The sequence below is a fragment of the Zootermopsis nevadensis genome, unplaced genomic scaffold, assembly GCF_977971745.1.
Source record: "Zootermopsis nevadensis isolate Lab colony 2312 unplaced genomic scaffold, Znev_1.0 Znev_ptg000013l, whole genome shotgun sequence".
NCBI lineage: Eukaryota > Metazoa > Arthropoda > Insecta > Blattodea > Termopsidae > Zootermopsis > Zootermopsis nevadensis.
Window position 1 is genome coordinate 10,804,944 of NW_028259145.1, and position 22,173 is coordinate 10,827,116.

The 22,173-nt window shown below is 37.9% G+C and overlaps 1 protein-coding gene across 13 annotated transcripts in view; it reads right to left on the reverse strand.

The window, feature by feature from the left end:
• LOC110830769 (uncharacterized) overlaps positions 1-22,173 on the reverse strand; it is a 1,002,197-nt gene that overhangs the window by 121,982 nt on the left and 858,042 nt on the right. For 12 of the 13 annotated variants that reach the window (XM_087348624.1, XM_087348625.1, XM_087348627.1 and 9 more), the window contains 2 exons: positions 9,563-9,681; positions 8,296-8,737 (listed from right to left, as the gene is read on the reverse strand). In XM_087348624.1, the coding sequence (XP_087204750.1) occupies positions 8,296-8,737; positions 9,563-9,681 (561 nt within the window). Of the gene's footprint in view, positions 1-8,295; positions 8,738-9,562; positions 9,682-13,442; positions 13,530-22,173 lie in introns of those variants that run through there. The other variant, XM_087348635.1, reaches the window with a different exon arrangement.

Consider the following 22,173-nt stretch of genomic DNA (forward strand, 5'->3'; position numbering starts at 1 on the left):
GTAACGACCAAGTAAAATAACAAATTCTGAAATGGAGCAAACAATTTAGTGTTTTATCTGATTTTATACAACACACATTTTGTAAGCTCATAGACAGGCGTGCTCTATGCCTCACAGTCTGTCCCCTTCTTCGGGGGCGACGCCCCTAGTTCTCAAAAATCACAGGAGCGACGCCTTGTCTCTACTGCAGCCTCGTTCGAGCGACAAACAAATGCAGCCACAGGTAATGAAGTAGATTCGAAACATTTCCTCATAACATTTATTTTCGACCGTCTAGGGCTTTGGGATTTCTGCTCTGTTCATATCACGGATAACTCCACAGTGAAATGTCGTGTCGAATACAAAAATTTTCACAAAAATACCGACGTTTCTAAATTCCGAGTACAAACCCATATCGGTACCAGCAACTTATTCCTACATATCAAATATGTGCGAGCATGTATTTACTCAGGTAACTACGTCTATTTATGAACGTAAGCCCCATGTGCGTGAATGTATGTGCCCATAATATATGCACGAATTATAACTGAGTGGATGCTGGCCGTAGACTGATGTTAGTCCACGCACGAATGTGGCATGTAGGTGCATGTGTTGGGTACATTACTGGCACTGACAGAGTTAAATGCGCATGTGCAACAGGCAAGGAACGTAAATTGTGATTTACTGAACATTTCACACACACATATTATATGCCTCAAATACAATGCGATGTTAAACTTTAAAACCAGGGAGATCTTTCGATGACTGTACGTCATAAGCTGGAGGAAAAGGGCAAAGAAACAGAAACAGAAGAAAGACCTGAAATATTTCCATGTTATCTTTATCTTGTCATAGTCACAGCAAATATCATTCCTTAAACATTTAGTTGTTCCTGTCTGTAATGACATTTTATAACGCACGTATACATATATAGCCCAACTTGTGTCACTCATCACATTATGGAGAGTACCCGAAACGTCAAAGTATCATTCTACAGCCCGATAAGGCTTCATCACAGTAGAAATGTTCTAATTTGTAGGTAAAACGTATATGAGCTTTGATTAATGTCCTCTCCTGTATTAAAAATGCAGGCTACCAGAAACAACAACTTAGTAATAAGCAATATAAGTGCTTATCGTTGGCATCACTTCTACGATCGAAAAATATAGCATGTCCCTCGAAATTGCGTGCACCCTTCCCGGCATACGTGTAGACGAGACATAAAACACTTACGTAAAAAGCAGGAGTTACTTGTTTGTTACTCTGAAGAATAGCGTTGACCTTGAACATTTGAAGGACATTATTAAAAATATACGGATTTAACTCTGTATAATGTAGCCTTTTAAAAAGAAGTTTCAAATGACAAATTTTTCGCTACAAATTTTGCGCCAATGGACCTCTGCGTGGGTTTGTAAGGTCATAGATTTTCTCCTGGGTAACAAACAACATAGCTTATACAGCGTTCAAATCAGGTCGAAAACTAAAAACGAGTATGAAAGGACAGCCAGAAGCTATCATCTGAAGCTTCCACGGCGAATTTGTGTGAAAAATTCTTCTCGGGCTACCAGCAATGTAAGGTGGCTTAATGAAGAAAACACCAACGTTTCAAGAACCATCTTCGTCCTCGTCCTCAGGATGCAGAGAAACACCAACGTTTCGAGAACCATCTTCGTCCTCAGGGTGCAGAAAAAACACCAAAGTTTCGAGAACCATTTTCGTCCTCGTCCTCAGGATGCAGAGAAACACCAACGTTTCGAGAACCATCTTCGTCCTCGTCTCCAGGGTGCAGAGAAAACACCAACGTTTCGAGAACCATCTTCGTCCTCGTCCTCAGGGTGCAGACAGGAAGATGGATCTCGAAAAGTTGTTGTTTTCTTCATTAAGCCACCTTACACGGCTGACAGCCCGAGAATAATTTATTATAAACAGCCAGAAGGCTTTGATACTATTGGTCGGGAGAATGACAACATTTTAACACATATTTAGAAGAGCCTGAATGTGACATTCAGCAATTTTGGTGTGCTGGATAGTCATCTAACTTGCGTACGTTTACAACACATACTTGTAGCTATTAAGATGAAATTAGTGATATAATAAAAAACGTTTTTGTAAGGTACTTTATTAACAAACATCACGATCCACGTGGTACTTAAATCGAAAAAGATGGACTTAAAAATACGTGCACTTAAAAAATAGAGTACCCTTGTCCATTCACTCGTAATTCATTGCGTTCTCACTCTTTTGACATTCTATTTAATTCGTTTGTGTTCAAAATCGAATTTATAAGTAATTGGCATTTAGAACAAAATGAAACATACCAAACAATGTATCTGCCATATCAATAAAATATAATATTAACGGTAAATAAAAGATTATTTGTGGTCCTTAGTTCCCTGAGATGATACATCTGAAGGGAATGAGAAACATCCTGGATAAATTTAGTTAGAATAGTAGGTCGGAGAGTCGATCACGTGACTTGCTATATCATGTTTATACTGTATAGCTAACGCGCCCCATTTCGACCGTGTTACTAATTCTTTATTAGTTTATTTAACGAGGTATATTCAGCTGCATAGAAAATTTCATGTTCGATGCGTAGGTAATTATGAAAAATGCATTAAGAAAGAAATGAAATAATAAATGTTGGCCTTTTTAAATGTATTAAATATCAACAGAAATTGATAGACGAAAGGAGCACTTTGAGCTAGTGTTTAAAAACAATCAAGATCAAGAATTTCTACACCAATTACTTGAGGTAGTTAAAAAGTAAAGTAAATTAACTATGCTGAATATGCACATGCCAACAACCTAAAATCAAAATCCTATTACATTGAGAATTAAATTATTCCATATAATATTACGCTTACTTATACAACCGATGTCGAAACGCAGAAAGAATTTACTTACTATAATATATAGCCTACCCATTTAGCTCATCGAATAACTTCCATGGGAGAAGGAAGGGACATTTGATAACCTCGTTATGACATTAAACTACAGTTTGATGTAATGTCAAAATACGGCTTTATTTCTTGAATGGCGAGTGATATTAAACTGAAGCATCAATCAGATACGAATTACTTACTAATGACTAATATTACATCACAACTGATGACGAAGTTATAACTGTGGTAGTTTAATGTATCAATCAGTGAATTTATTGTTCGCCATTGATCACGTCGTAGTTTATAGACGACCTGCAATAACGAAACGAAATATAGCACAGAACGAATGGATGCTGGTAACATCCGAAACAAAGAATATAAAAACCTTCCTCTAAAAATGTCGGTAAGTATGAAAATCACATATTCAGATATCACTGACAATCAAATTAACTTCAATTGTTTTGAACACAACTTTCAGAGTACATACATATCATAAATTGTATTTGATAACGTCTGAAAATATACGGTTTTATGTTACTGGTACTATCACAGCAGTATCTACCGGAATATGCACATTTTATCTCAGAACTACTTTCTTTTAATAAATTCTAGTACAGCATTGCACTACACGTAAAATCTTCTGCCACTGCTCACTAGTGAACGTTCGCAGTCATTTACGAGTATCATGATACATGGATAAGGCGCGTCCAAAAGGGTATAACATATCCTAATTATAATCAGTGGGCGGACGTTTAGTTCACAATTCGTTAACACCCATCTAGTTAATTAGGCCTTATAAAACTAAAGGCTGGAGGACAGGACTCACAGAGATCACAGTGAATAATTAGCTACAGCGTAATAGCATTATAACCGTGGACTACGGCTTATCTGGTATAAACGGGGCTCGGAGGAGAGGAGGTTAATTGAAAAGCTACTAATCCGGATAAATAATATTCGCTTGGAAAAACAATAAGTGTATGCACAAATAAACAAATACACAAAACGTTAAGAAGGTACAGCATACAGTTAAAAATCATCAATGGAATTTACTACGCATAATAACGATTTATCAATTATAAATACACCGTACAATCTATGGAGGCCAGCGTAGCTTCTGGACGAACGGGATTTTTCCTCTAGCCTCTGCGTCCACACCGGATCTGGGGTCCACCCAGCCTCCTATCCAATGGGTATCCGGATCCTTTCCAGGGGGTAAAGCGCGAACGAGGCGTGACGCTAACCACTCACCCCCATCTAGTGCTGAGGTCAAGAATGAGTAGGAGCTATACCGGCTCTCCCCACAAGCGCCTACATGGCGTATAGTGGGACAGATTTTACAATAATAATCTAAAAACGTCTGCGATAATAATATAACATCAGTCATTAAATTTAAACAGTAAAATAATCCGTAGATATTTCCTGGCTCACGTCTTCGTAGAGTAATAAAAATACAATTGGAAGTATAATTTAACTGTATAAGCTTTCAGATATGAATATTACATTTATACTACATGAAACTTAATTTAAAAGCAGTCCAAACATCTGATTCATAGACGGAAATGTTAATGGGTAGATAGTAAATTTGTCGTGGCTAGTTTCCAAACTACAGAAATAATTTTCGCAGGGACGTGAACACAGGACACCTTTCCAGGACTTCTGACATCTTTAAAATCTCTTCCTGGTCTCAAGGAATAAGCATACCAAATCTGGTAAAAATTAGTGAATCCGTTTCGGAGTTACAAGCGTACACACGCCCACTAATTTAGTTTTAGAGAACAAATTAGATATTTTAGTCAATGTTCGCCCGGAAAGAAACACCAGCAGGGCACGAAACACTTAGCTCTGCGTCTGCACGTGTTTCTGAGTGGCCAGGAACGTTTTCGGTGTTCTCTATATTTCCCTCACGTGGGTTACAACAATTAACTTGGCCTTCAAGCACTCAGCTTGTCTTCATTTCTAATTCATGCAAACATTTCCATCGTTAGTAACAATATGTAAGACTCATATGAAAGTTTCTTATCAGTTACGTCATAAAATAAAAAGTATTTTTCATCAATTCCTTATTAACGCAATTATATTGGAGGCTTCACGACTGCAATGAATTTGTAGCGCCTAAGGTAGGCTGATTAATGATTAATGAATTAGGGGGCAAAAGGCACAGGCTGAACGAAAAATTAAAAACTCACAGTCGCGCCGAGATTTGAACCAAAGACGTCCTGAATTATTATGACAATTTTTTAATTGAGCGAAAAGTCATACTGACGTGTCCACGCTACAGACACACGTTTGTTTCCCTTTGATATTTCAGACTTTGGTCACGTGTAATCAGATCATAAATACATACTACGATTTTGTGTAACGCTCATTTTGATTCAAGAGTCACCTATCCTATGGGTCACAAGGGCTCTTCTTCTGGGGTAAAGACGCCGGCGAGTGAAGCTAACCGGTCACCTCCACTCAGTGTCGCGGACAACGAAATTTTAATTCTATCCTCTAGTTTTAGTGTACTGCAAAATAAATTAATTCCCCAAGCACCAAAAGGCTTAGATCCACTGGCATAACAGCTGTGAGACACCGGCGTTATTAAATTACGTGATTCATGAATTCTGAAGTGGGGAGGAAGCAATCGTCACTGATTTCAGGGCAATGTCGGAGGTTTCCCACAGGTGCGAACGGCAATCACGAAATAATTAGAGTAGTCTGAACCCAACGCAGGCTCTCACACCCGCTTGGATATTGGACAGGGTCGCAATCAATCGCAGAGACCGTTAGTTACGCAACCACACAGTGCTTCGTTAAACAAATCGTAAATAATTTTCACAAGCACTACGCATCATGACCACAGGCAGCTCTTAGCGGTTTGTTAAAGGAGTCTGTCTGTGTATACATCAGAACCCTGTAATAGGGACAGAGATGGTCTCTGAAACGTCGGTTTCTTCTTTTAACCAATTGACGTGGCTGATCGCCCGAGAAGATTTTATTGAGTCGAATTTGTGATGTCCTGATTTGATGAGGAACCAGTTCGGGAAAATACATTTATATAATCTTGTCATTTAAAAATGTTAAAACAAACACGAAACAAGTTTTACTTCAAATTGTTCATATATTATCGCAGCAAGAATGGAATTAATAGATACATAAACAAATGCAAATTAAGACAGAGAAAGAGACAGAAAGAAAGACAAATAGAAGAAGGAAGAGAGCGAGAGAAATTAAGGCATGAAAGAAAGAAAGAAAGAAAGAAAGAAAGAAAGAAAGAAAGCGCTGTGGACGAAGACAGAAAGTTACAGGTACATAGCAGATATTTTCATTACTTGACATAATGATAGAAAGAAATTTCAATACAGGAAGAAACAACACAGAAATAAATGAAATACAGACTTAAAGAAAGACAAAAATAGAAGAAAAATTAAAATAGAAAAGTAAAATTGGAAGAAAATTCATATCCCTTTCCAGAAATTATAAATGATGTCGTGTCTATGAACTGAAAATATCATGTGTCACTGGGTAAGATGTGAAAATTTCTGGGAGGGAATTATCCGTTATCTACTCCGAGACAGACCTACAGTCTCTTCATCTGGCTACTTGAGCTGAGTTAAACCACTAAAATTTTGTGAGGCCAGTCGATCCTATGATTGGAATTCGGCCATGCCCCTTCATAAAATACATTCCTTCCATAGGGTTGATTTATATAAAATAACAATGAAATTAATTAACGCGTGACCTCTAACTAGTCACTGCCACACGACACTTTGTTATTCGCTGATAATTAATTGAAACGTCTTTTTGTTATTGTGTGCTGAAGGATACAGATCGGCTTTCACGGGATGATTCAATTTCCTGCTACTTAGATTTCTGTTGCATTTTACTGTCGCGCCATTCTAGCAATTTCAGTCTGTGCCCCATTCACTGGAATATAGCGACTATCAACGCAGGGAATCTCATTACAAGGGATTACAATTGAATTGTTCATTGCAAAATGGGAACAAGCTTTTACGTTGTGCTGAATTAGAGTACATCACACGCCATGTATTTTAAACGGACCTCCCAGTCATTTAATACACATATTCAAATAATATGCGTATTTTCTCACTCCAATTAGAATATATAAGGTTACGTTTCTTATTATTGCTAAGAAATTTGCGTATTTTGCGGGTGGCAGACCGAGAGAAGTATGCACGATAAATGAGCCAACTCCTTCTGATAAGATTATCTATCGTTCATAGTCCAAAAATTCCATGCCTTTTAACTTCTGCGAGAGAACGTTTATGTACTACCGTCAGGACTCGTGTATTTAAATGTCAGCACGCATACGGAAGGTCCTGCGATTGGCCAACTCGATTAAGGATATCAGTGATTTTCATCGGTTCTAGACCAAATGCTGAGATGGAACCCAAATTCCACGCTGCACTGCATGCCTCACAGTGCTAATATAAAAACTAAAAACGCCTCAACGTCTCTCCTACTGTACTTTTCATCACACCTTTCCCACCTCCAACTCCTTTTGTAGTTTCTTTCCAGGCCGATAAATTGTTACGAACAGCAAGGCTATAAACAAAGAACTGAGCGCTCGTCACCATAAAAGTGCAGTCGACAATAAATAATTTAGAAAGATGTGTATGACACACTAATTAAGTGGAGTGAAACATCTTCCTTGTACCTCTATTTCTGCTCAATTAAAATTATACCACCTTCTCCCGCGTGAGGTAATCTAAAGCCTTAAGTTCAAAAGTATCTCCAACTAAGTCTAAATTATTAAAATCCTTTTATTGACGTCAATAGCATTACTGTCATGTTAACTCGTCCTTGTACGACGTGAAACAGGCGTATAACTAATTATGTAGAACAGCGTCCCAGAGAAGTCGCTCAGCTTGTGAAGAAATTTCTTGCTTTGAATGGAACCAAAAGAATCACCAATTATAAAACATCGTTTTTTTTGATCCAGCTTCATTAATATCGTTGTTCAGATCATGAAAGAATTTTGAAGATCATTTAATAAACACGAAATATTCAGCTGAAACAGGATTCAGGACTTCACAAACTAAATACTAACTTATTTGTCGTTCAAAACATGGACAAAAATGAGCAACGTGTTATCTACACAATGATAACAGAAACGGAGACAGTAAACTCCTCTAAAATGTCGAAGTATTTTCCACCACGACAAAGGTTCACGAACCAAAACGAGTAACCGATTAATAAACTGGCTTTACAGTACTCCGACCATCGAAACTGAACTTCAAATTCGAAAAATGTCGATCCTAAACGTCGGACAGTCTAATAAGTGTCAAAGTATCTTGGACGACAACAGTGGGTTATGTGCCCAAAGATAAATCATTTAGTAACAGGTTTTACACGAGAAATTTCTGTCTCTGACCATCGAATCGGAACTGTAAGTAAGAAGAATACGTGGTTTTAAACGTGGACTCACCTTGGTGGAGGAGGTGGTACTCGCCGGGGTTGCCGAGACGGGTTCGCTTGCTAACAACTGTTGCAATTGGCTTGGGGCCTGTTTTGTTCCACTACTACTGCTAGCAGCCGTGGCAGCAGAGGTCGTGGTAGTGGATGGCGAAGACGTCGCGGGATACGGAGGCGGTGGCGCTGTTGGGGTCTGCTGTTGCTGCGGAGGTGGCGCATACTGGATGCACGATGAGGCCAGTGGTGAGGCATCGTCGGAACTGCCGGTGCTACCGGAGCCCGACGTCGTGGTTGAGGCATTGCTAGCTGCCTGAGCAGAACTGGAGGCGGTATTGTTCGTGTGGTGATTCTCCGTGTGACGCCGTAAGGACCTGGCGTCGCAGTACGATTTGCCACAGCCTTCTGCCTTACACTCGTACGGTTTCTTGTTACGATGCGTCAACATGTGTCCATTTCTACAATAAAAAATAAATCTCCGTTTAAATTCTTTGTGTCCTGAAGTTAATGCTTGACATATCTTAAGTATAAGCATTTTATCGCCAACTGCTGTGGAGTGATGGTAATTATACCTGTAGTCATGGCACCGGTATTAGTTCATGGGCTAGTTAATGATACCTCCTTAAATGCAAAGGTAATTTACTGTCAAATTGCAATCGACGTCTGGTTAAACTTCGACAAAACAAAGTACCCACGAAAAAGTATACGCTTAGTTCATAACATTCTGTGTATAGAAGGGAACAAATAATTACCACACTTCCCTACATGCTAATCAGTAAAACGTACATATTTTACTGAATTATGCAATATCTCTTCCAAGATTTATGTTTCGATGTACTGCAAACACCTTTACATGACTGACTGAAATTTTTCTCTTTGAGCTCGTAGGGTTATCACATACCTACCAACAAATATGTGTATTACAGTAGTCTCAGGCATATGAAACAGACACTGTTAAAAAGTTTTATTCCGCATAAATGGAATCTGATCATAATATACTAAACCCATTTTTATCATTTATTCTGCAAGAAATATTTAAAGTTATTTCCATCCACCGCCTATTAAAACCGAACAAAGGATACTAACGGCAGACCGATGGAAAATAGAATACAGATTTTACGTCTTTTTGGTAACAGATCTCAAAGTCTAATACCAAAGCGTTTCACTGGATCCGGTCCCAAGCAAAATGATTTCAGTTCTAATGCACGAATCCGTATTACATAGCCGCCCATTTGCTACACCAAACCTCTGTACGGGGGTTCTGTTTGCCCCGGCAGACTTACAGGTGGTCCTGTCGTTTGAACGCCTTCCCGCACATGCTGCACACGTATTTCCGTTCGTCGCTGTGCGTCAGCTTGTGTTTGGCGAGGGCAGAAGCGTTCCCGAACACCTTCCCGCACACCTGCAACACACACAAACACACCTCTCCATCTCAACATCTGAAAACACAGGTACACACTATTATTAACCAAGGAACCAGTTCTATTCCCGTGTTTTCATTAAATTAAATAAAATTATTTAAATTCAATATTTTTATATTGAACATCTTTAATAAACTCTTGACTTCATTCGTGTATGTTAGATAAATCTGCATCTCATTTGAGAAAATAAATAAATGTGTGACGGTACAATTTAATATTAGGCTTATTTATCTACATTACGGCGTTACACAAAGTAACTAACTCCATACAGCAGAGTTCTCCCTGAGAAGCTGATAGTCGTTAAGATAGTAAAAATAATACCCGTTTTTTAAATAACCCAAAGATTCGTTACTGTCCTCACAAGAGCCCGCCACCGGCCCTTATGTGAGCAACATCCTTCTCAAGTGCACAGCCTACCACATTTTTCCCACAATACATTTTTTACCTGATAAAACAATAAATATTATATATTTTATATTTTTTACGACGCACTATTTGGGAACAATAGGGTAGTGTCTTACCTGACGTAGCCTATAAGTGTTTTTGACATTCCTTGGCCTGATTTTTAAAATAAAAAATATTCCCAGGGTTATCTCTCTCCAAGAGGAATATTTTTCGTGTTACCTCCCCCCTCCCAATAACGCGCCGTTTGGTGGAAATAGGGTGGGACGGAAGAATTTTGTTTTTTTGTGTACGAATGATAAGAATGACGATGATGTTGACGATGACCTCTTAAACAAGACATTACCTAAGAATATGACTAGTAAGCACTGATAAATATTTTATGATTGTGATGATTATCTTAGGCCTGTAACAACAATAAATTCAAATATAATAATTGAACCTAACTATAATACAGTAATACCTGTAAAGCAATAAACGTGCGTCAATGTATCGACAGAAATATCATTAAAATGAGTAACACAACAGACTAACGATTACATAGCTCACACAATTCCACAACAGATAACTAATAACAAACACAGAACTACATCAAGTCCATTAATGAATAATATTTTAAGAAGGTATCATGTGTTTAAGAGGCAAGTGACGTAACAGGGTATGTAATATGATATATAACATGAAATATTAAAAAGGGTATTGTCAATCAGAGGCTCTCAAAACCACAGATTTTTGTCAAAACGGTGAATAAGATATTCTTAACGCTTTACCGGAAATCGAATTTATATCGACCAGTCCGCATACCTACTGCACACTGGCTAAATTAATAGTTGATAATAACAATAACAAAATACTTGTGAAACTATTCTATTATTATTCTCGTATAAGACTTGAGGTTTTCACAGCGGTGAGTATGAAGATTTCTGTCTTCTGGGTTGTTGCGCCGTGTAGTCTGGTCGATGTTAACCAACGTTTCAGAGGCCATAATGCCTCCATCATCAGGGCGATGAGTATGAAGATTTCTGTCTTCTGGGTTGTTGCGCTGTGTAGTCTGGTAGATGTTTACCAACGTTTCAGAGGTCATACTGCCTCCATCATCAGGGCGATGAGTATGAAGATTTCTGTCTTCTGGGTTGTTACGCTGTGTAGTCTGGTCGATGTTAACCAACGTTTCAGAGGTCATCCTGCCTCCGTCATCAGGACGATGAGTATGAGGATTTCTGTCTTCTGGGTTGTTGCGCAGTGTAGTCTGGTCGATGTTAACCAACGTTTCAGAGGTCATACTGCCTCCGTCATCAGGGCGATGAGTATGAAGATTTCTGTCTTCTGGGTTGTTGCGCTGTGTAGTCTGGTCGATGTTAACCAACGTTTCAGAGGTCATACTGCCTCCGTCATCAGGGCGATTCTATTATATCATCCTGAGGTTTTAGAGATCACTAGTTATCACACCGTCTGTAGCTAGTGAGATTCGTGGCGGACAGACTGACACTGCTTCGATATCTTCAGTTTTCCCCTGCTGATAATCGTTCCATCATTCCTCCATAAACATAAAAGAACAGCGACAGCTGATTAAGCAACAAATTATCACAAGCTAGATCCAAATTTACGGGCTTCATTTGTTAACCGATACTTGGCCAGTCTCTGACTAAAACGTATTTTAAATCCATAATGTTTTTCTACAGGGTTTAGAGCCGTTTACACTCGCCAGCCCTGAAGATGGAGACAACAGGTTTTTCTTCAACGTTTTTCATCCTACAAGGAGCCTAAACTCCGATGAACATTATCCTCACCGCAGTGAACATCTATAATCTCACGTAGTTTAATTTAAATTCTTACATCCGCTAAGAGTTCACTTGAAATAGACAACTTCATCGATATATAATTTTTAATAGCAGAGAGCGAGACATCGCGAATAATAAAATGTCGTGGTCCAATCGTTTCATTTTAATTGTGTCTATCTTACAGCATCGAAAAACGTTGAAGCCACAAAAAAAGTTGTCTAAAGAACAAGTAACCGTAGCAAAATAACGCATCATTAAACGATAGAAACCAAACTTACAACAAATTTGTCAGAAGGAGGTTTCCAGCCGAATGTTAGTAATTCAACGTTTCCTCTAATTTGTAGAAATTTCCTTTCCCATTTCGATGACGACTTTCTATTGTGTGTATCCAAACTGATCTCCATTATCGTACTTGTCTTCCACACCTACGGATAATTATCCGTATCTTTCCTTCCTCTTCAATTCGTACTTCCATGTCACAATTCGGTAGTCTGAAATACGTAGTTGCTTCCTCTCTGTCTGTTCTACCCTACAAGCTGTTGCCATGGGTACAAAGCATCCAAAGCCCAGGGCAGTTCGTAATTGAATCCTGTTGATTCTGATATTAAATTAAAGGCTGAGTCGGTTCGTCTCAACTGTTGTTACCATAACATGGTCTCCTCTCAGATCCCTGGTCGATGTAGAGGAAAAGCGGAACTTTTTTTATTTCTCTGTACACTGCCCCCTCCCACTTCCCACTACCCTTCAACCCCTGTACGTAACAGACGAATGAGACGTAGCGTGAGCCAAGTCAAAATGAAATTCAATAAGCGTTTAGGACTTGTAGGAAGTCAAGGTAAACATGACGGAGGTTGTTATGAACGTACATTCGTTATCTGTCCTCTCCGGGATACTAAAGAAATTTTTATTAAGTATGTCGAGAAAATTAAATACAAATATTCAATTAAATGAGTATTACGAACAAATATAAGTTACATATAAAAATCAGTAGGAAGTATATTTGGTTTTATTTTCAATATATATCAGTATTTGACTTTATATGCTTGTCCACTCGATATCATATTCTTAAATAGACTTAATAATTCCACTAAGGCTATACATTTACGTGCTGTGAGTTTCAAACCCGTCTGTGAATCAGTTCAGTCTGTTTTTATTGATTGTCTATTTGGAGCTGATTCTCCACGAAAAAGCGGAAATGCATTAATATCATCACGGCCCTTGCGGGTTGCGGCTTCCACTTTGGGAACCGCGTCTTAGAAAACATTTTGGGTGTCCCGAGTCAAAAAAAGTGATTTATAGAATGCAACGTGTGAGGATTCTCGAAAGGTTTGTGACAATGGTTGATACATCATAGACCTGCAGTTGGATAGTGTCTACTGGTTACAGGCCTATTTGGTCCCCTTAAAATTCAAATTTGACTTCTGAAACAATAAATATTTTCAGACATTCATAACCGAGCGGAACACGAACTCGCGATCCCAGAATTTGTGTTGTCAAAGACTGTGTACGACCCAACAGCCACCGAGATCAATTTCATACTCACAAGAAATCTTACTCACCCCTGAGATAAGCAACAACGTTTATTTTCCGTTACGTTTCGCTATGACTTGCTAGTAGTCGAGGGAAGCTGGAAAACACTCAGGTTAGCACAGGGGAAAGATGATTCCGAGGCAGTACGAGTGGTTGGTTTTTACGGAGCTCAACACAGAAACCGGGAATGATTGTCGAAGAGTGGAAGACACGGCACTTGGTAAACAAGGACGATACGAAGTACGAAGACTTCTCCCTACTAATGAATGAGAGGCTTACGCAAGCTTTGTGACGTCACAGAGAGGACAAAAACAGGGCAAATGCTTCTTTTACAAGCAGACGCTTCAAGAACATGGTGCTAAACACGTGGGAACAAGATCTCTTTAAGTAAGGGTCTAGTAAAATTCCGCCTTTGACTTAAGCTTATTGAAAACGCGTGCACGCCAAGAATGTAGTGTGTGAAAAGTAATGTTTGCTTGGGCGGAGATTTAACACGACCTTGAAACAGTGACGCCATGATGAATGTTGTCCTAAAACATTGACTCTTACTAAAAATGTTTCGACTGCTGGAGAAAGCTGCGTGGTATTTGACACTATTGGTGTGTTGCCAGTGAAGCTACTAATATAATAAATTCTGTACGAACTATGAAATACTAAAAACACAAGAATAAGACCAAACACTAAAAAGATAGGAAACTATCGGAGAACTGAGTGTCAATCGATGTTTTTTTATCGCATATTACAACGGCTCTGCGCCTGCGCAGATGGGTTCTTCTGTTTGAAAGCCAATTGAATTCTCCGCTCCGAAAGACAGTACTAAAATGTGTGTTCCATTTCAGAAATGACAAGCTCGATCAGTAGGTAACGTGTAATTTGTAGGCTGAATGTCTACCGAGGTTTCGATCAATCGTTCGTGGTAGGCAGCTCTAATCTAACTCGCTTTATAATCCTAAAAGTAACGAAATTTCACGATAATGTATTTAAAGAATGAATATAGTCTCTTATGTATGTTTACTGTTTCACATCGTTACAGCGAAAACATGTTACATGCCCTACTCGCGAAAGGTAGTTTGGACAACCCTGCAAAAGATCATAAAACGGATTCTTCAAAATGAAACTACACTCACCCTTATTCAACAACACCAGCAAAAAGTACGTGTGTGTGTTTCTCTACTTAAGCAAATTTTGATTACATCCTTCTTATGACAACCGCGTGACTCTAAAACAGACGTCAGCATTTTGTACATAACCGGGGGTAATTTTAAAGGAAATTAATTTTACATTAGTTTCCTGTCAGAGAACGAGCTTAATGCAATAATAATTAAAACGGTCTTCAGTAAACATAGAAACAAATATTAACTTCAGCGAAAACTGTTCTTATACGCAAATTTGTTCAACAAATAGGTCCACCTCAGTATTCCTTTACTATTTTAATGTTCTTAGTCCTAATTTATTCAGATTTGTTCTAACCTTGGATCCACTAAGAAGCTGAAAAAAAGATATGGACGTTTTTGAAGTAAAGCTCCAAGATTTATAACTAACATACTAACTAAATTCACAGAACAGAGAACTTTTTGAAACGCTTAAAGTCGCATAACAAGTCAAGAAATCCCTCGCCTTTTATGGAACCGGAATGTTCATCATCGTGTTCACAAAATCCCGCCACCAATCCATACCCTCAGCCAGATTAATCCACTCCACACCCTCACACACTATTCCCTCAACATCCATTAGGAATAATCAGCCAATCTACGCCTAGTTCTTCCGAGTGGTCTATCGGCTTGCCAACCAAACCTCTGCAAGCACATATCTTTCCTATGCATGCTATATGCACCGTCCACCTCATCTTTCCGGGTTCGATCATCAAAATAGATAATATTTATTGAACAGAACAAATTACGAGTACCTCAGTGTGCAGCATTCTTTAGCCTCTTGTAAGTTCTCCCCGTCGAGATACAAATATTCTCCTCAGTAATATAAAAAAATAAACGTAGGTGAGTGATCAATTACAAGCTCCGGTTGAATTTAAAGTAAAGTAAAGGCGCCTGGCACCCATCGGACAAGTGAATGGCCAGACCGTGGAGCCGTTGTGCACATGGGAATAAAGAAAAATATTAAGAAATATTACAGGAAACGAAACCCAGACACTGACCAAATTACCACGGTTCCTGAAATTATATGTAAAACTGTACTTGATCGTCACACCACAAAGACATGTAAGGACAAGGAGGTAAAAACCCATGCATTCTTAACCTCAGCAATGTATTGAAAAAGCGAATGGTCAGCTTCGTGTTTCGGCCGCCCCCAGAACACACGGTACAGGCGACCATGTATATCTCAGAGGCGACATTAACGAGGTAGTGAAAATAACAAGTCCTTACACTATGGAGAATCGAACCAAGTACGTAGTCTGCCAATTTACTAGGCTGCCGCGGCTCATAACATTTTACATATAATAACCGAAATATATTAGACGTAAGACGTATATAAATTTATGTTTAAAACAGATTATTTTACAAGCCTCGAGCTAAAATATTACATGTCATAATATGGGAATATGAGATCTAAAGATATATGGAAAATGCGTAGTCAGTGAAGAATGTAAAACGTGTAATGAGCTAAACGATAACCACTAGTGAAGGCAAATTCCTTATATTAGCATCCCAGCACAAGACTTACAAGCCTCTATTGTCAAGGCAGATACGTCCTATTTAGCTTGAACAGCGAGTATGGGTGAAATGAGGTAGGTTCCCAATTATTGTATCGTCAAGTGAACTGATGATGATGATGTTGATGATTGTGTCTTATCAGATCTCGCATTCAATTCTAACCACGAACAAGGATTAGTTGGAGCAGACTATGTATATAGAACGCCATTGTTCCTGACAACAGGATGTGAGTCTCATAATACTAAAGGCCTAGTTTATTATATTATACGTCCTCGTGCTGACAATAATCCCGTACTATAGGGTGCTTAAGAATATATTCGCTGCGAAGATAAATGTGTAAAGTGGATATTATACACCGCAAATATTACGCTGCTCATTATCCATTGTCTGAAAGTAGTCGTGTATTTAATATAATCTACGTTTTGTTTTGGGAGTCTAAGCCCTGTTCAGATTTGTATGATTCTCAATAAATATGTCTGAGAATAGCGTGCTGAGAGGATATTTGGACAAGAGAGAAAGAAGAAACAGCAGGTTAAAGGAAACCTCACTTCAAACGTGGATCTTCTAATTTGTATCCTTCACAAAATATCATTAGGATGATCAAATCAAGGACAATGACACACTTAATCCCTATTAAGTCCAAATATTCTCCTAAGCACCCTGTTCTCAGACTCCCTCAATTTGTGTTCTGTCCTCTGAGATATAAGGTTCCACACCCATACTTAAGTGTGTTTTAACAATTACGTCTTTAAACAGCAGAAGAGAAAACTAAAGATTTTAAAATGAATTGTAGCAAGTATTGCCTGAATTTAATCTGATATTAATTTCGTTATGAATGTAATTTTGATTTGTTACCGTCGTCCAAAAAATATTTGAATTCTTTACAACATTTTCAAAGAATTTATTAGCTACTTTTCATCAGTACAAAAGTAAAAAAATATTGATTTCTAACAGCTTCAGTGTTATTTAGCATTCTATAAAAAATTACCTTTAAAAATTTACATAAATTACAAAATGTAAGTGAGACTAATGTCTGCAACTGCATAACAATAGCTACAGGAAAATAAACTACAAAGAAACGTACGAGATTTAATAAAAATCCGTGCAGTGGTTCAGGAGCTGAAACGTGCGGACAGACATAATAATCCCTATTGGTGTTCATTTTATGCAATTGTGCAAATGTTTAAAAATAACGGAAATAAATTGTACTTTTAGACGTAAAGACATGGCGTAACAAGTTTAAAATACATATTTTGTCATAATGTAAACACCAAATGTTTAGATTATTTATAATAGAGGGCATAAACTTAAATATTTAATTAAAAATTGTTTTATGCATTCTATAAAGTACTCCATTCGTGGTAAAACGTTTAAAACTGTAGCTGATATGCAAAAGAGTACTTACGCGGAAGATCTGTGGACGGCTTTATGAAGCTGAAACGCGAATGCAGATTTCAAAAGAAGACCAAGAAAAGGTGACGATGGTATTACGTTAAAATAAAACGCACAGTTTGGAGATTTATCTTTAATTTCCTTTTTTTTTTTAGTAAAATTCAGACTTACGTAGTTATAAAATTTACATTTACCCAAAAGAGAACTCTGTCTAGAGGAAATACATAAATTTCGTAGGCATATGGCTTCTTTATCACTTGATTACAGTTCGACCGTGTCAGGGCGAAAATGGTGTAAGTCCTCAGAGACACGAGTAAAAGAAAGAAAAGAATTCAGAAAGTCAGCACAAAGAAGTTATTACTTTTCTAAATGTACAAGAAATTTATAAAAGATGAACAAGATTTTAACGTGAAGTACATAATATAACTTTACATTAAATAACAAATTGCTGTTGTTAATATTCTACAAGAAAAATATTGTGACAATGTTGTATATTTATAATGACACATTATCACACACATTTCATGCCCCTACGTAAAGTGTCGCTAATATCGCTCCTATTTTTACGCCTGCATGACTATTATTACCGATTTCGGTGGTATGCCAAGTTTAGTGAAAATCGGTTAACTAGTTCAAACCTTAAAAGAAGGCATATAAACGGCGCACACAGAGAGAACGGTGATGCTATAAGACTACCTTGCTCCTCACGGAATAAAAGTAGGTCAGTACAGTATAGAAAATATACAACAAATGCAATAAGAAAAATAAACTAAACAGTGCTTAAATGTACAAAACGGTCCGGAAGAAATAAGTTGAACATTAAAATAATTAGTCATTAAAAATATAACATGAGAGCAAATGACACACAATCACTATTCAAGATTTCTGAGGTGGTAATGATTGCATTAGCAGTAGAAATTCATTTAGCTGAAGGACTTCGCTTGCTGTAATTAGGTATATTACGTTTAAAAGTATATGTTCTCTAATTAAAGTTGTGCGAATCCAAAGACTAATTAACAGATGAGTACGTACATTTACTTTTAAAAGAGGCGATGACGAAATAATATCGCAATGGGGACATTATGCGTAATGAATGTACAGGATTAGATAAGAAACGAAAAACTGAAAGTGTGGGGGTTTTACGGTTTAGACTACTGTATATATGAATAGAAGACACGCAGATAAAGTAATGGATGAAGCGAAGTAAGAACATAATATATAACCTGAAAGGATGACAGTTGTTCTAATTCCGTGGTCCATATTAGATCTCACTTAGGACAATGCAAAGAAAAATACACATTACGGGACGTAGTTCCCTAACTAGGACGACGACAAAGAATTTTAAAAAAAAAATCATTACAAATGGATGTACAGCTGTAAGACACTAAGCGCTTAGCAGAGAGGCTGAATCTAATTTATACACGCCATTCCATGGCAATGATTAAGCGTGTTTGCCAGTTCTTATTTGAAGTACATTGTACACAATCAGTAAAAATATAATATCACTTATTTTAACAAGGTTCAGCAGTGTTTTGTTGCACCTGTTCCAGATATTGGGTTAGGCAAAGTTTTAATCAGATCGCAGCAAATTAAGCCGTGACTATGGCGTATAAATCTGAACCCACAAAGTGAACTACCGGAACCTAAGAAAAGTCTTGTGCCAAAGTTACAAAACTATATACGTGACACTTTTAGTACAGGAAGTGATTATGGAGGTATTTTGTACTTGTATAGGTACAGCCGCCATGTTGATACTGTTGATATATGGGAGATAAAAAGTAACTGAAATTTCATCACAAATTCATTAACCCCTTGTAGCGGAAGCAAGTGTAACTAATATTTTAGATTCCAGTCCGTACCGCAAAGAAAACACCAAAATCCACCATTAAAAAATCAACTGTCCGCCGTTCAAGACGCAGAAGCCAGAAATGATCTTCTACCCCTGTCGGGAATCAAACCCCTATCATCCAGTCAGTCACTGTTCTGACTCAGCTAACCGGTTCTTCATAAAACGGAAGTCGTGGGCTGCAGGAAGTTGCTTTCAATGCTTTCCTAACGAATGTCCCATTTCAGTTATGCCCAGCAGCAGGATAATATGAGAATCGTGCTCTGTATTTGTTTTTCTTCATGTACGTATCGCAGCTTCAAATATTTAAAGCGAAGACGAGTGCGTTCCGCCTACCATGCTGCAGGCCCGACATACAGCGCTGTTCGCTTGGTTGCAGAGATTCACGGCGCTCCAATAAATAAAAATATATACGGCATATTCAACAATGATTTTGTTTCTTGTTCTTCATCGACAACTTGGGTTACTACTTATTTAATAATATTTAATCAATAACTGATGATATTTAATGCCAACATTTTTGTGGTCTCTCAAGCCATAGAAGAACACAGAGTGTTCGAGAACGAACTACTTTGGACAATATCTGAACGTAAGAAATTGGAAGCACAAAACATAAAAAAATTAAACTTACGAAGAAGTTAATCATAATTGGTACTTTTCACCAAATATTAAGTACTATAATATCAAGGAGGATGAAACGCAGGATGCATAGGGGAAATCAGAAATGCAAACAAATTTTTTTCTAAGAAAACATGAAGGGAAAGAAGCAATTTTGGAGACCTGGACGTGTATAGGTGTGGCAAAGGTAAATTACTCTGAGTCATGAAATTCGCCGTCAAGTCGTGTGGGAATGTGGAAAAGCTCCACGCATTCTTAAACGTGACTCTCGGACAGAGGTGAGCGATCCAGTCTCCACTCTACTCTGAAGAAGACAGCCTGAAGCGTTACACAGTCCACAACTTGGACAGATTCTGTGGAGCATCTGACGAAAGCAGAATGTCTGAAGAGTAGTTAATTTATTGTATCGGAATTCACACAGATGATCTTCAACAATTCGCCTTCGGAGAAGAATGCTGGGTGAAATATTGCATGAAGCTCAACAGACTAATATTCCTGGAATGTTATTGTGCCTATGGGCTCCTTCCACTGTTGAGTCAATACTTTCTTATTATAATGAGAATTGATATGTTTATGGCAGAATGTAATATCTTACCTCCTACGTGAATAAATTCTGTCAGAATCTGATAAGCAGCGAAATCTGGCGATCATAATTTTTTCATGTTTTCAATAATTTTCACAAGAAAATTAGGCTCGGCTATAGGCACTTCAGGCTGCTTAATACTACTACCTCGTGACACATAAACACATTATTAAAATATTTTTACAGATATTTAAAATATTGCTGGAAAATGAAGGTACATTATAAATCTCATCTTTTACCAACTTAATACTACACTGATAGTTTTTCCTGTTATTTTATACGTATTTCAATATAATTTACTGCAGTTTTTGTTACTTCTGCCTACATAAAACTTATTAATTTTGTCTTTAAGGCATTCCTTTGTCTGTTTCTGTAAGTTCGACTATTTTATAATTTTTCACTTTTCAAATTATAAGAATTCATTTATCTTGGATTCTGCAGCCATTACAATTCAGCGTTCACCCTTCTTCAAAAAGTTTATTCTGACTTAACTCGTAATCACCTAGAGTGATGTTCCTAGAGATTTAATATTTTCTCTAAAACTTCCTTAAACTCTATTGATGACTTCATTTTCATCCAAGTTCTTCAAAGCTGCAAATATATTTGGAATTATAAGTTGTTCCTATTCATCAGCAGCCGCAGAGTTGAGTTCATTATATTAAATTTTCAACATTAAACTGCTGTTTTAATAATATAATAATAATAATATATTTGATTCAGAACTATATACAGAGATCTGTGGCCGCCTAACACCAGGTTTTCACGGCCACAGTAGCACTATTAGCACTACTTCTTACTACAACTATTCACTAATGCTACTCTACATAACTATTCCTTAATCCCTAATACTATTTACATAACTATTTCTTATTGCTCTCGTGCCTTCTATCCCAGTGGCAGTTCTAAATTCCTAATTTTGGCCTGCCTTTTACATCTTACTTTGTACAGAAAGTTCCCTGACCTCCGTGTCATTCGTAGTGCTTAAAATTTTATTGAAGGCCAACTCTTCACCACCGGTGAACCACTTGTTTCTCAGGAGCCGTTCCCTCCACCTCCCGGTTTCCGTACACTTTAATAGTATGTGAATCTCGCTTTCTGTCGCCCCACATAAAGGGGAGAGACAGCAGGAGGAGGAAGGTTTTAGGGTTGGTCACAAAATTTTGGTTAAGGATTTTGCAAATGGACAGGGAGGATTTAGTAAGGGGATGCTACGACTGGCAGGTAAGGAACTTGAAAATTGGGGGATGGGCTAAGGGGCTAAAAGAGGAATTAGATAAATTGGGGTTGGGGTATATTTGGCAGGATCCGCAAGGAAGAAGCGTGGGCAGGACGTGTAAAATTTTAAAGGAGAAATGCAACGCCATAGAACGACAGAACGTTTTTGCTAAAATTAGAGAAAAGAGATCATTGGCGTTGTACGGGAAGATGACATCAGAGTGGGGTAGACAGGGTTACATCGGTTGTTGTACAAGGGTGGAGAGGGAGGGATGGGCATGGTTCAGAGCGGGTATTTGGAAGCTGAGAGGGATGAGGGGGGGGGATGGATGAAAAAATATGCCCTTTATGTGGGGCGACAGAAATTGCTGTTTTAATAATTTACTTGCTGGAAATATTTTCGTAAATTTTTCCAACTTTCGAAAGTAAACTTTTAG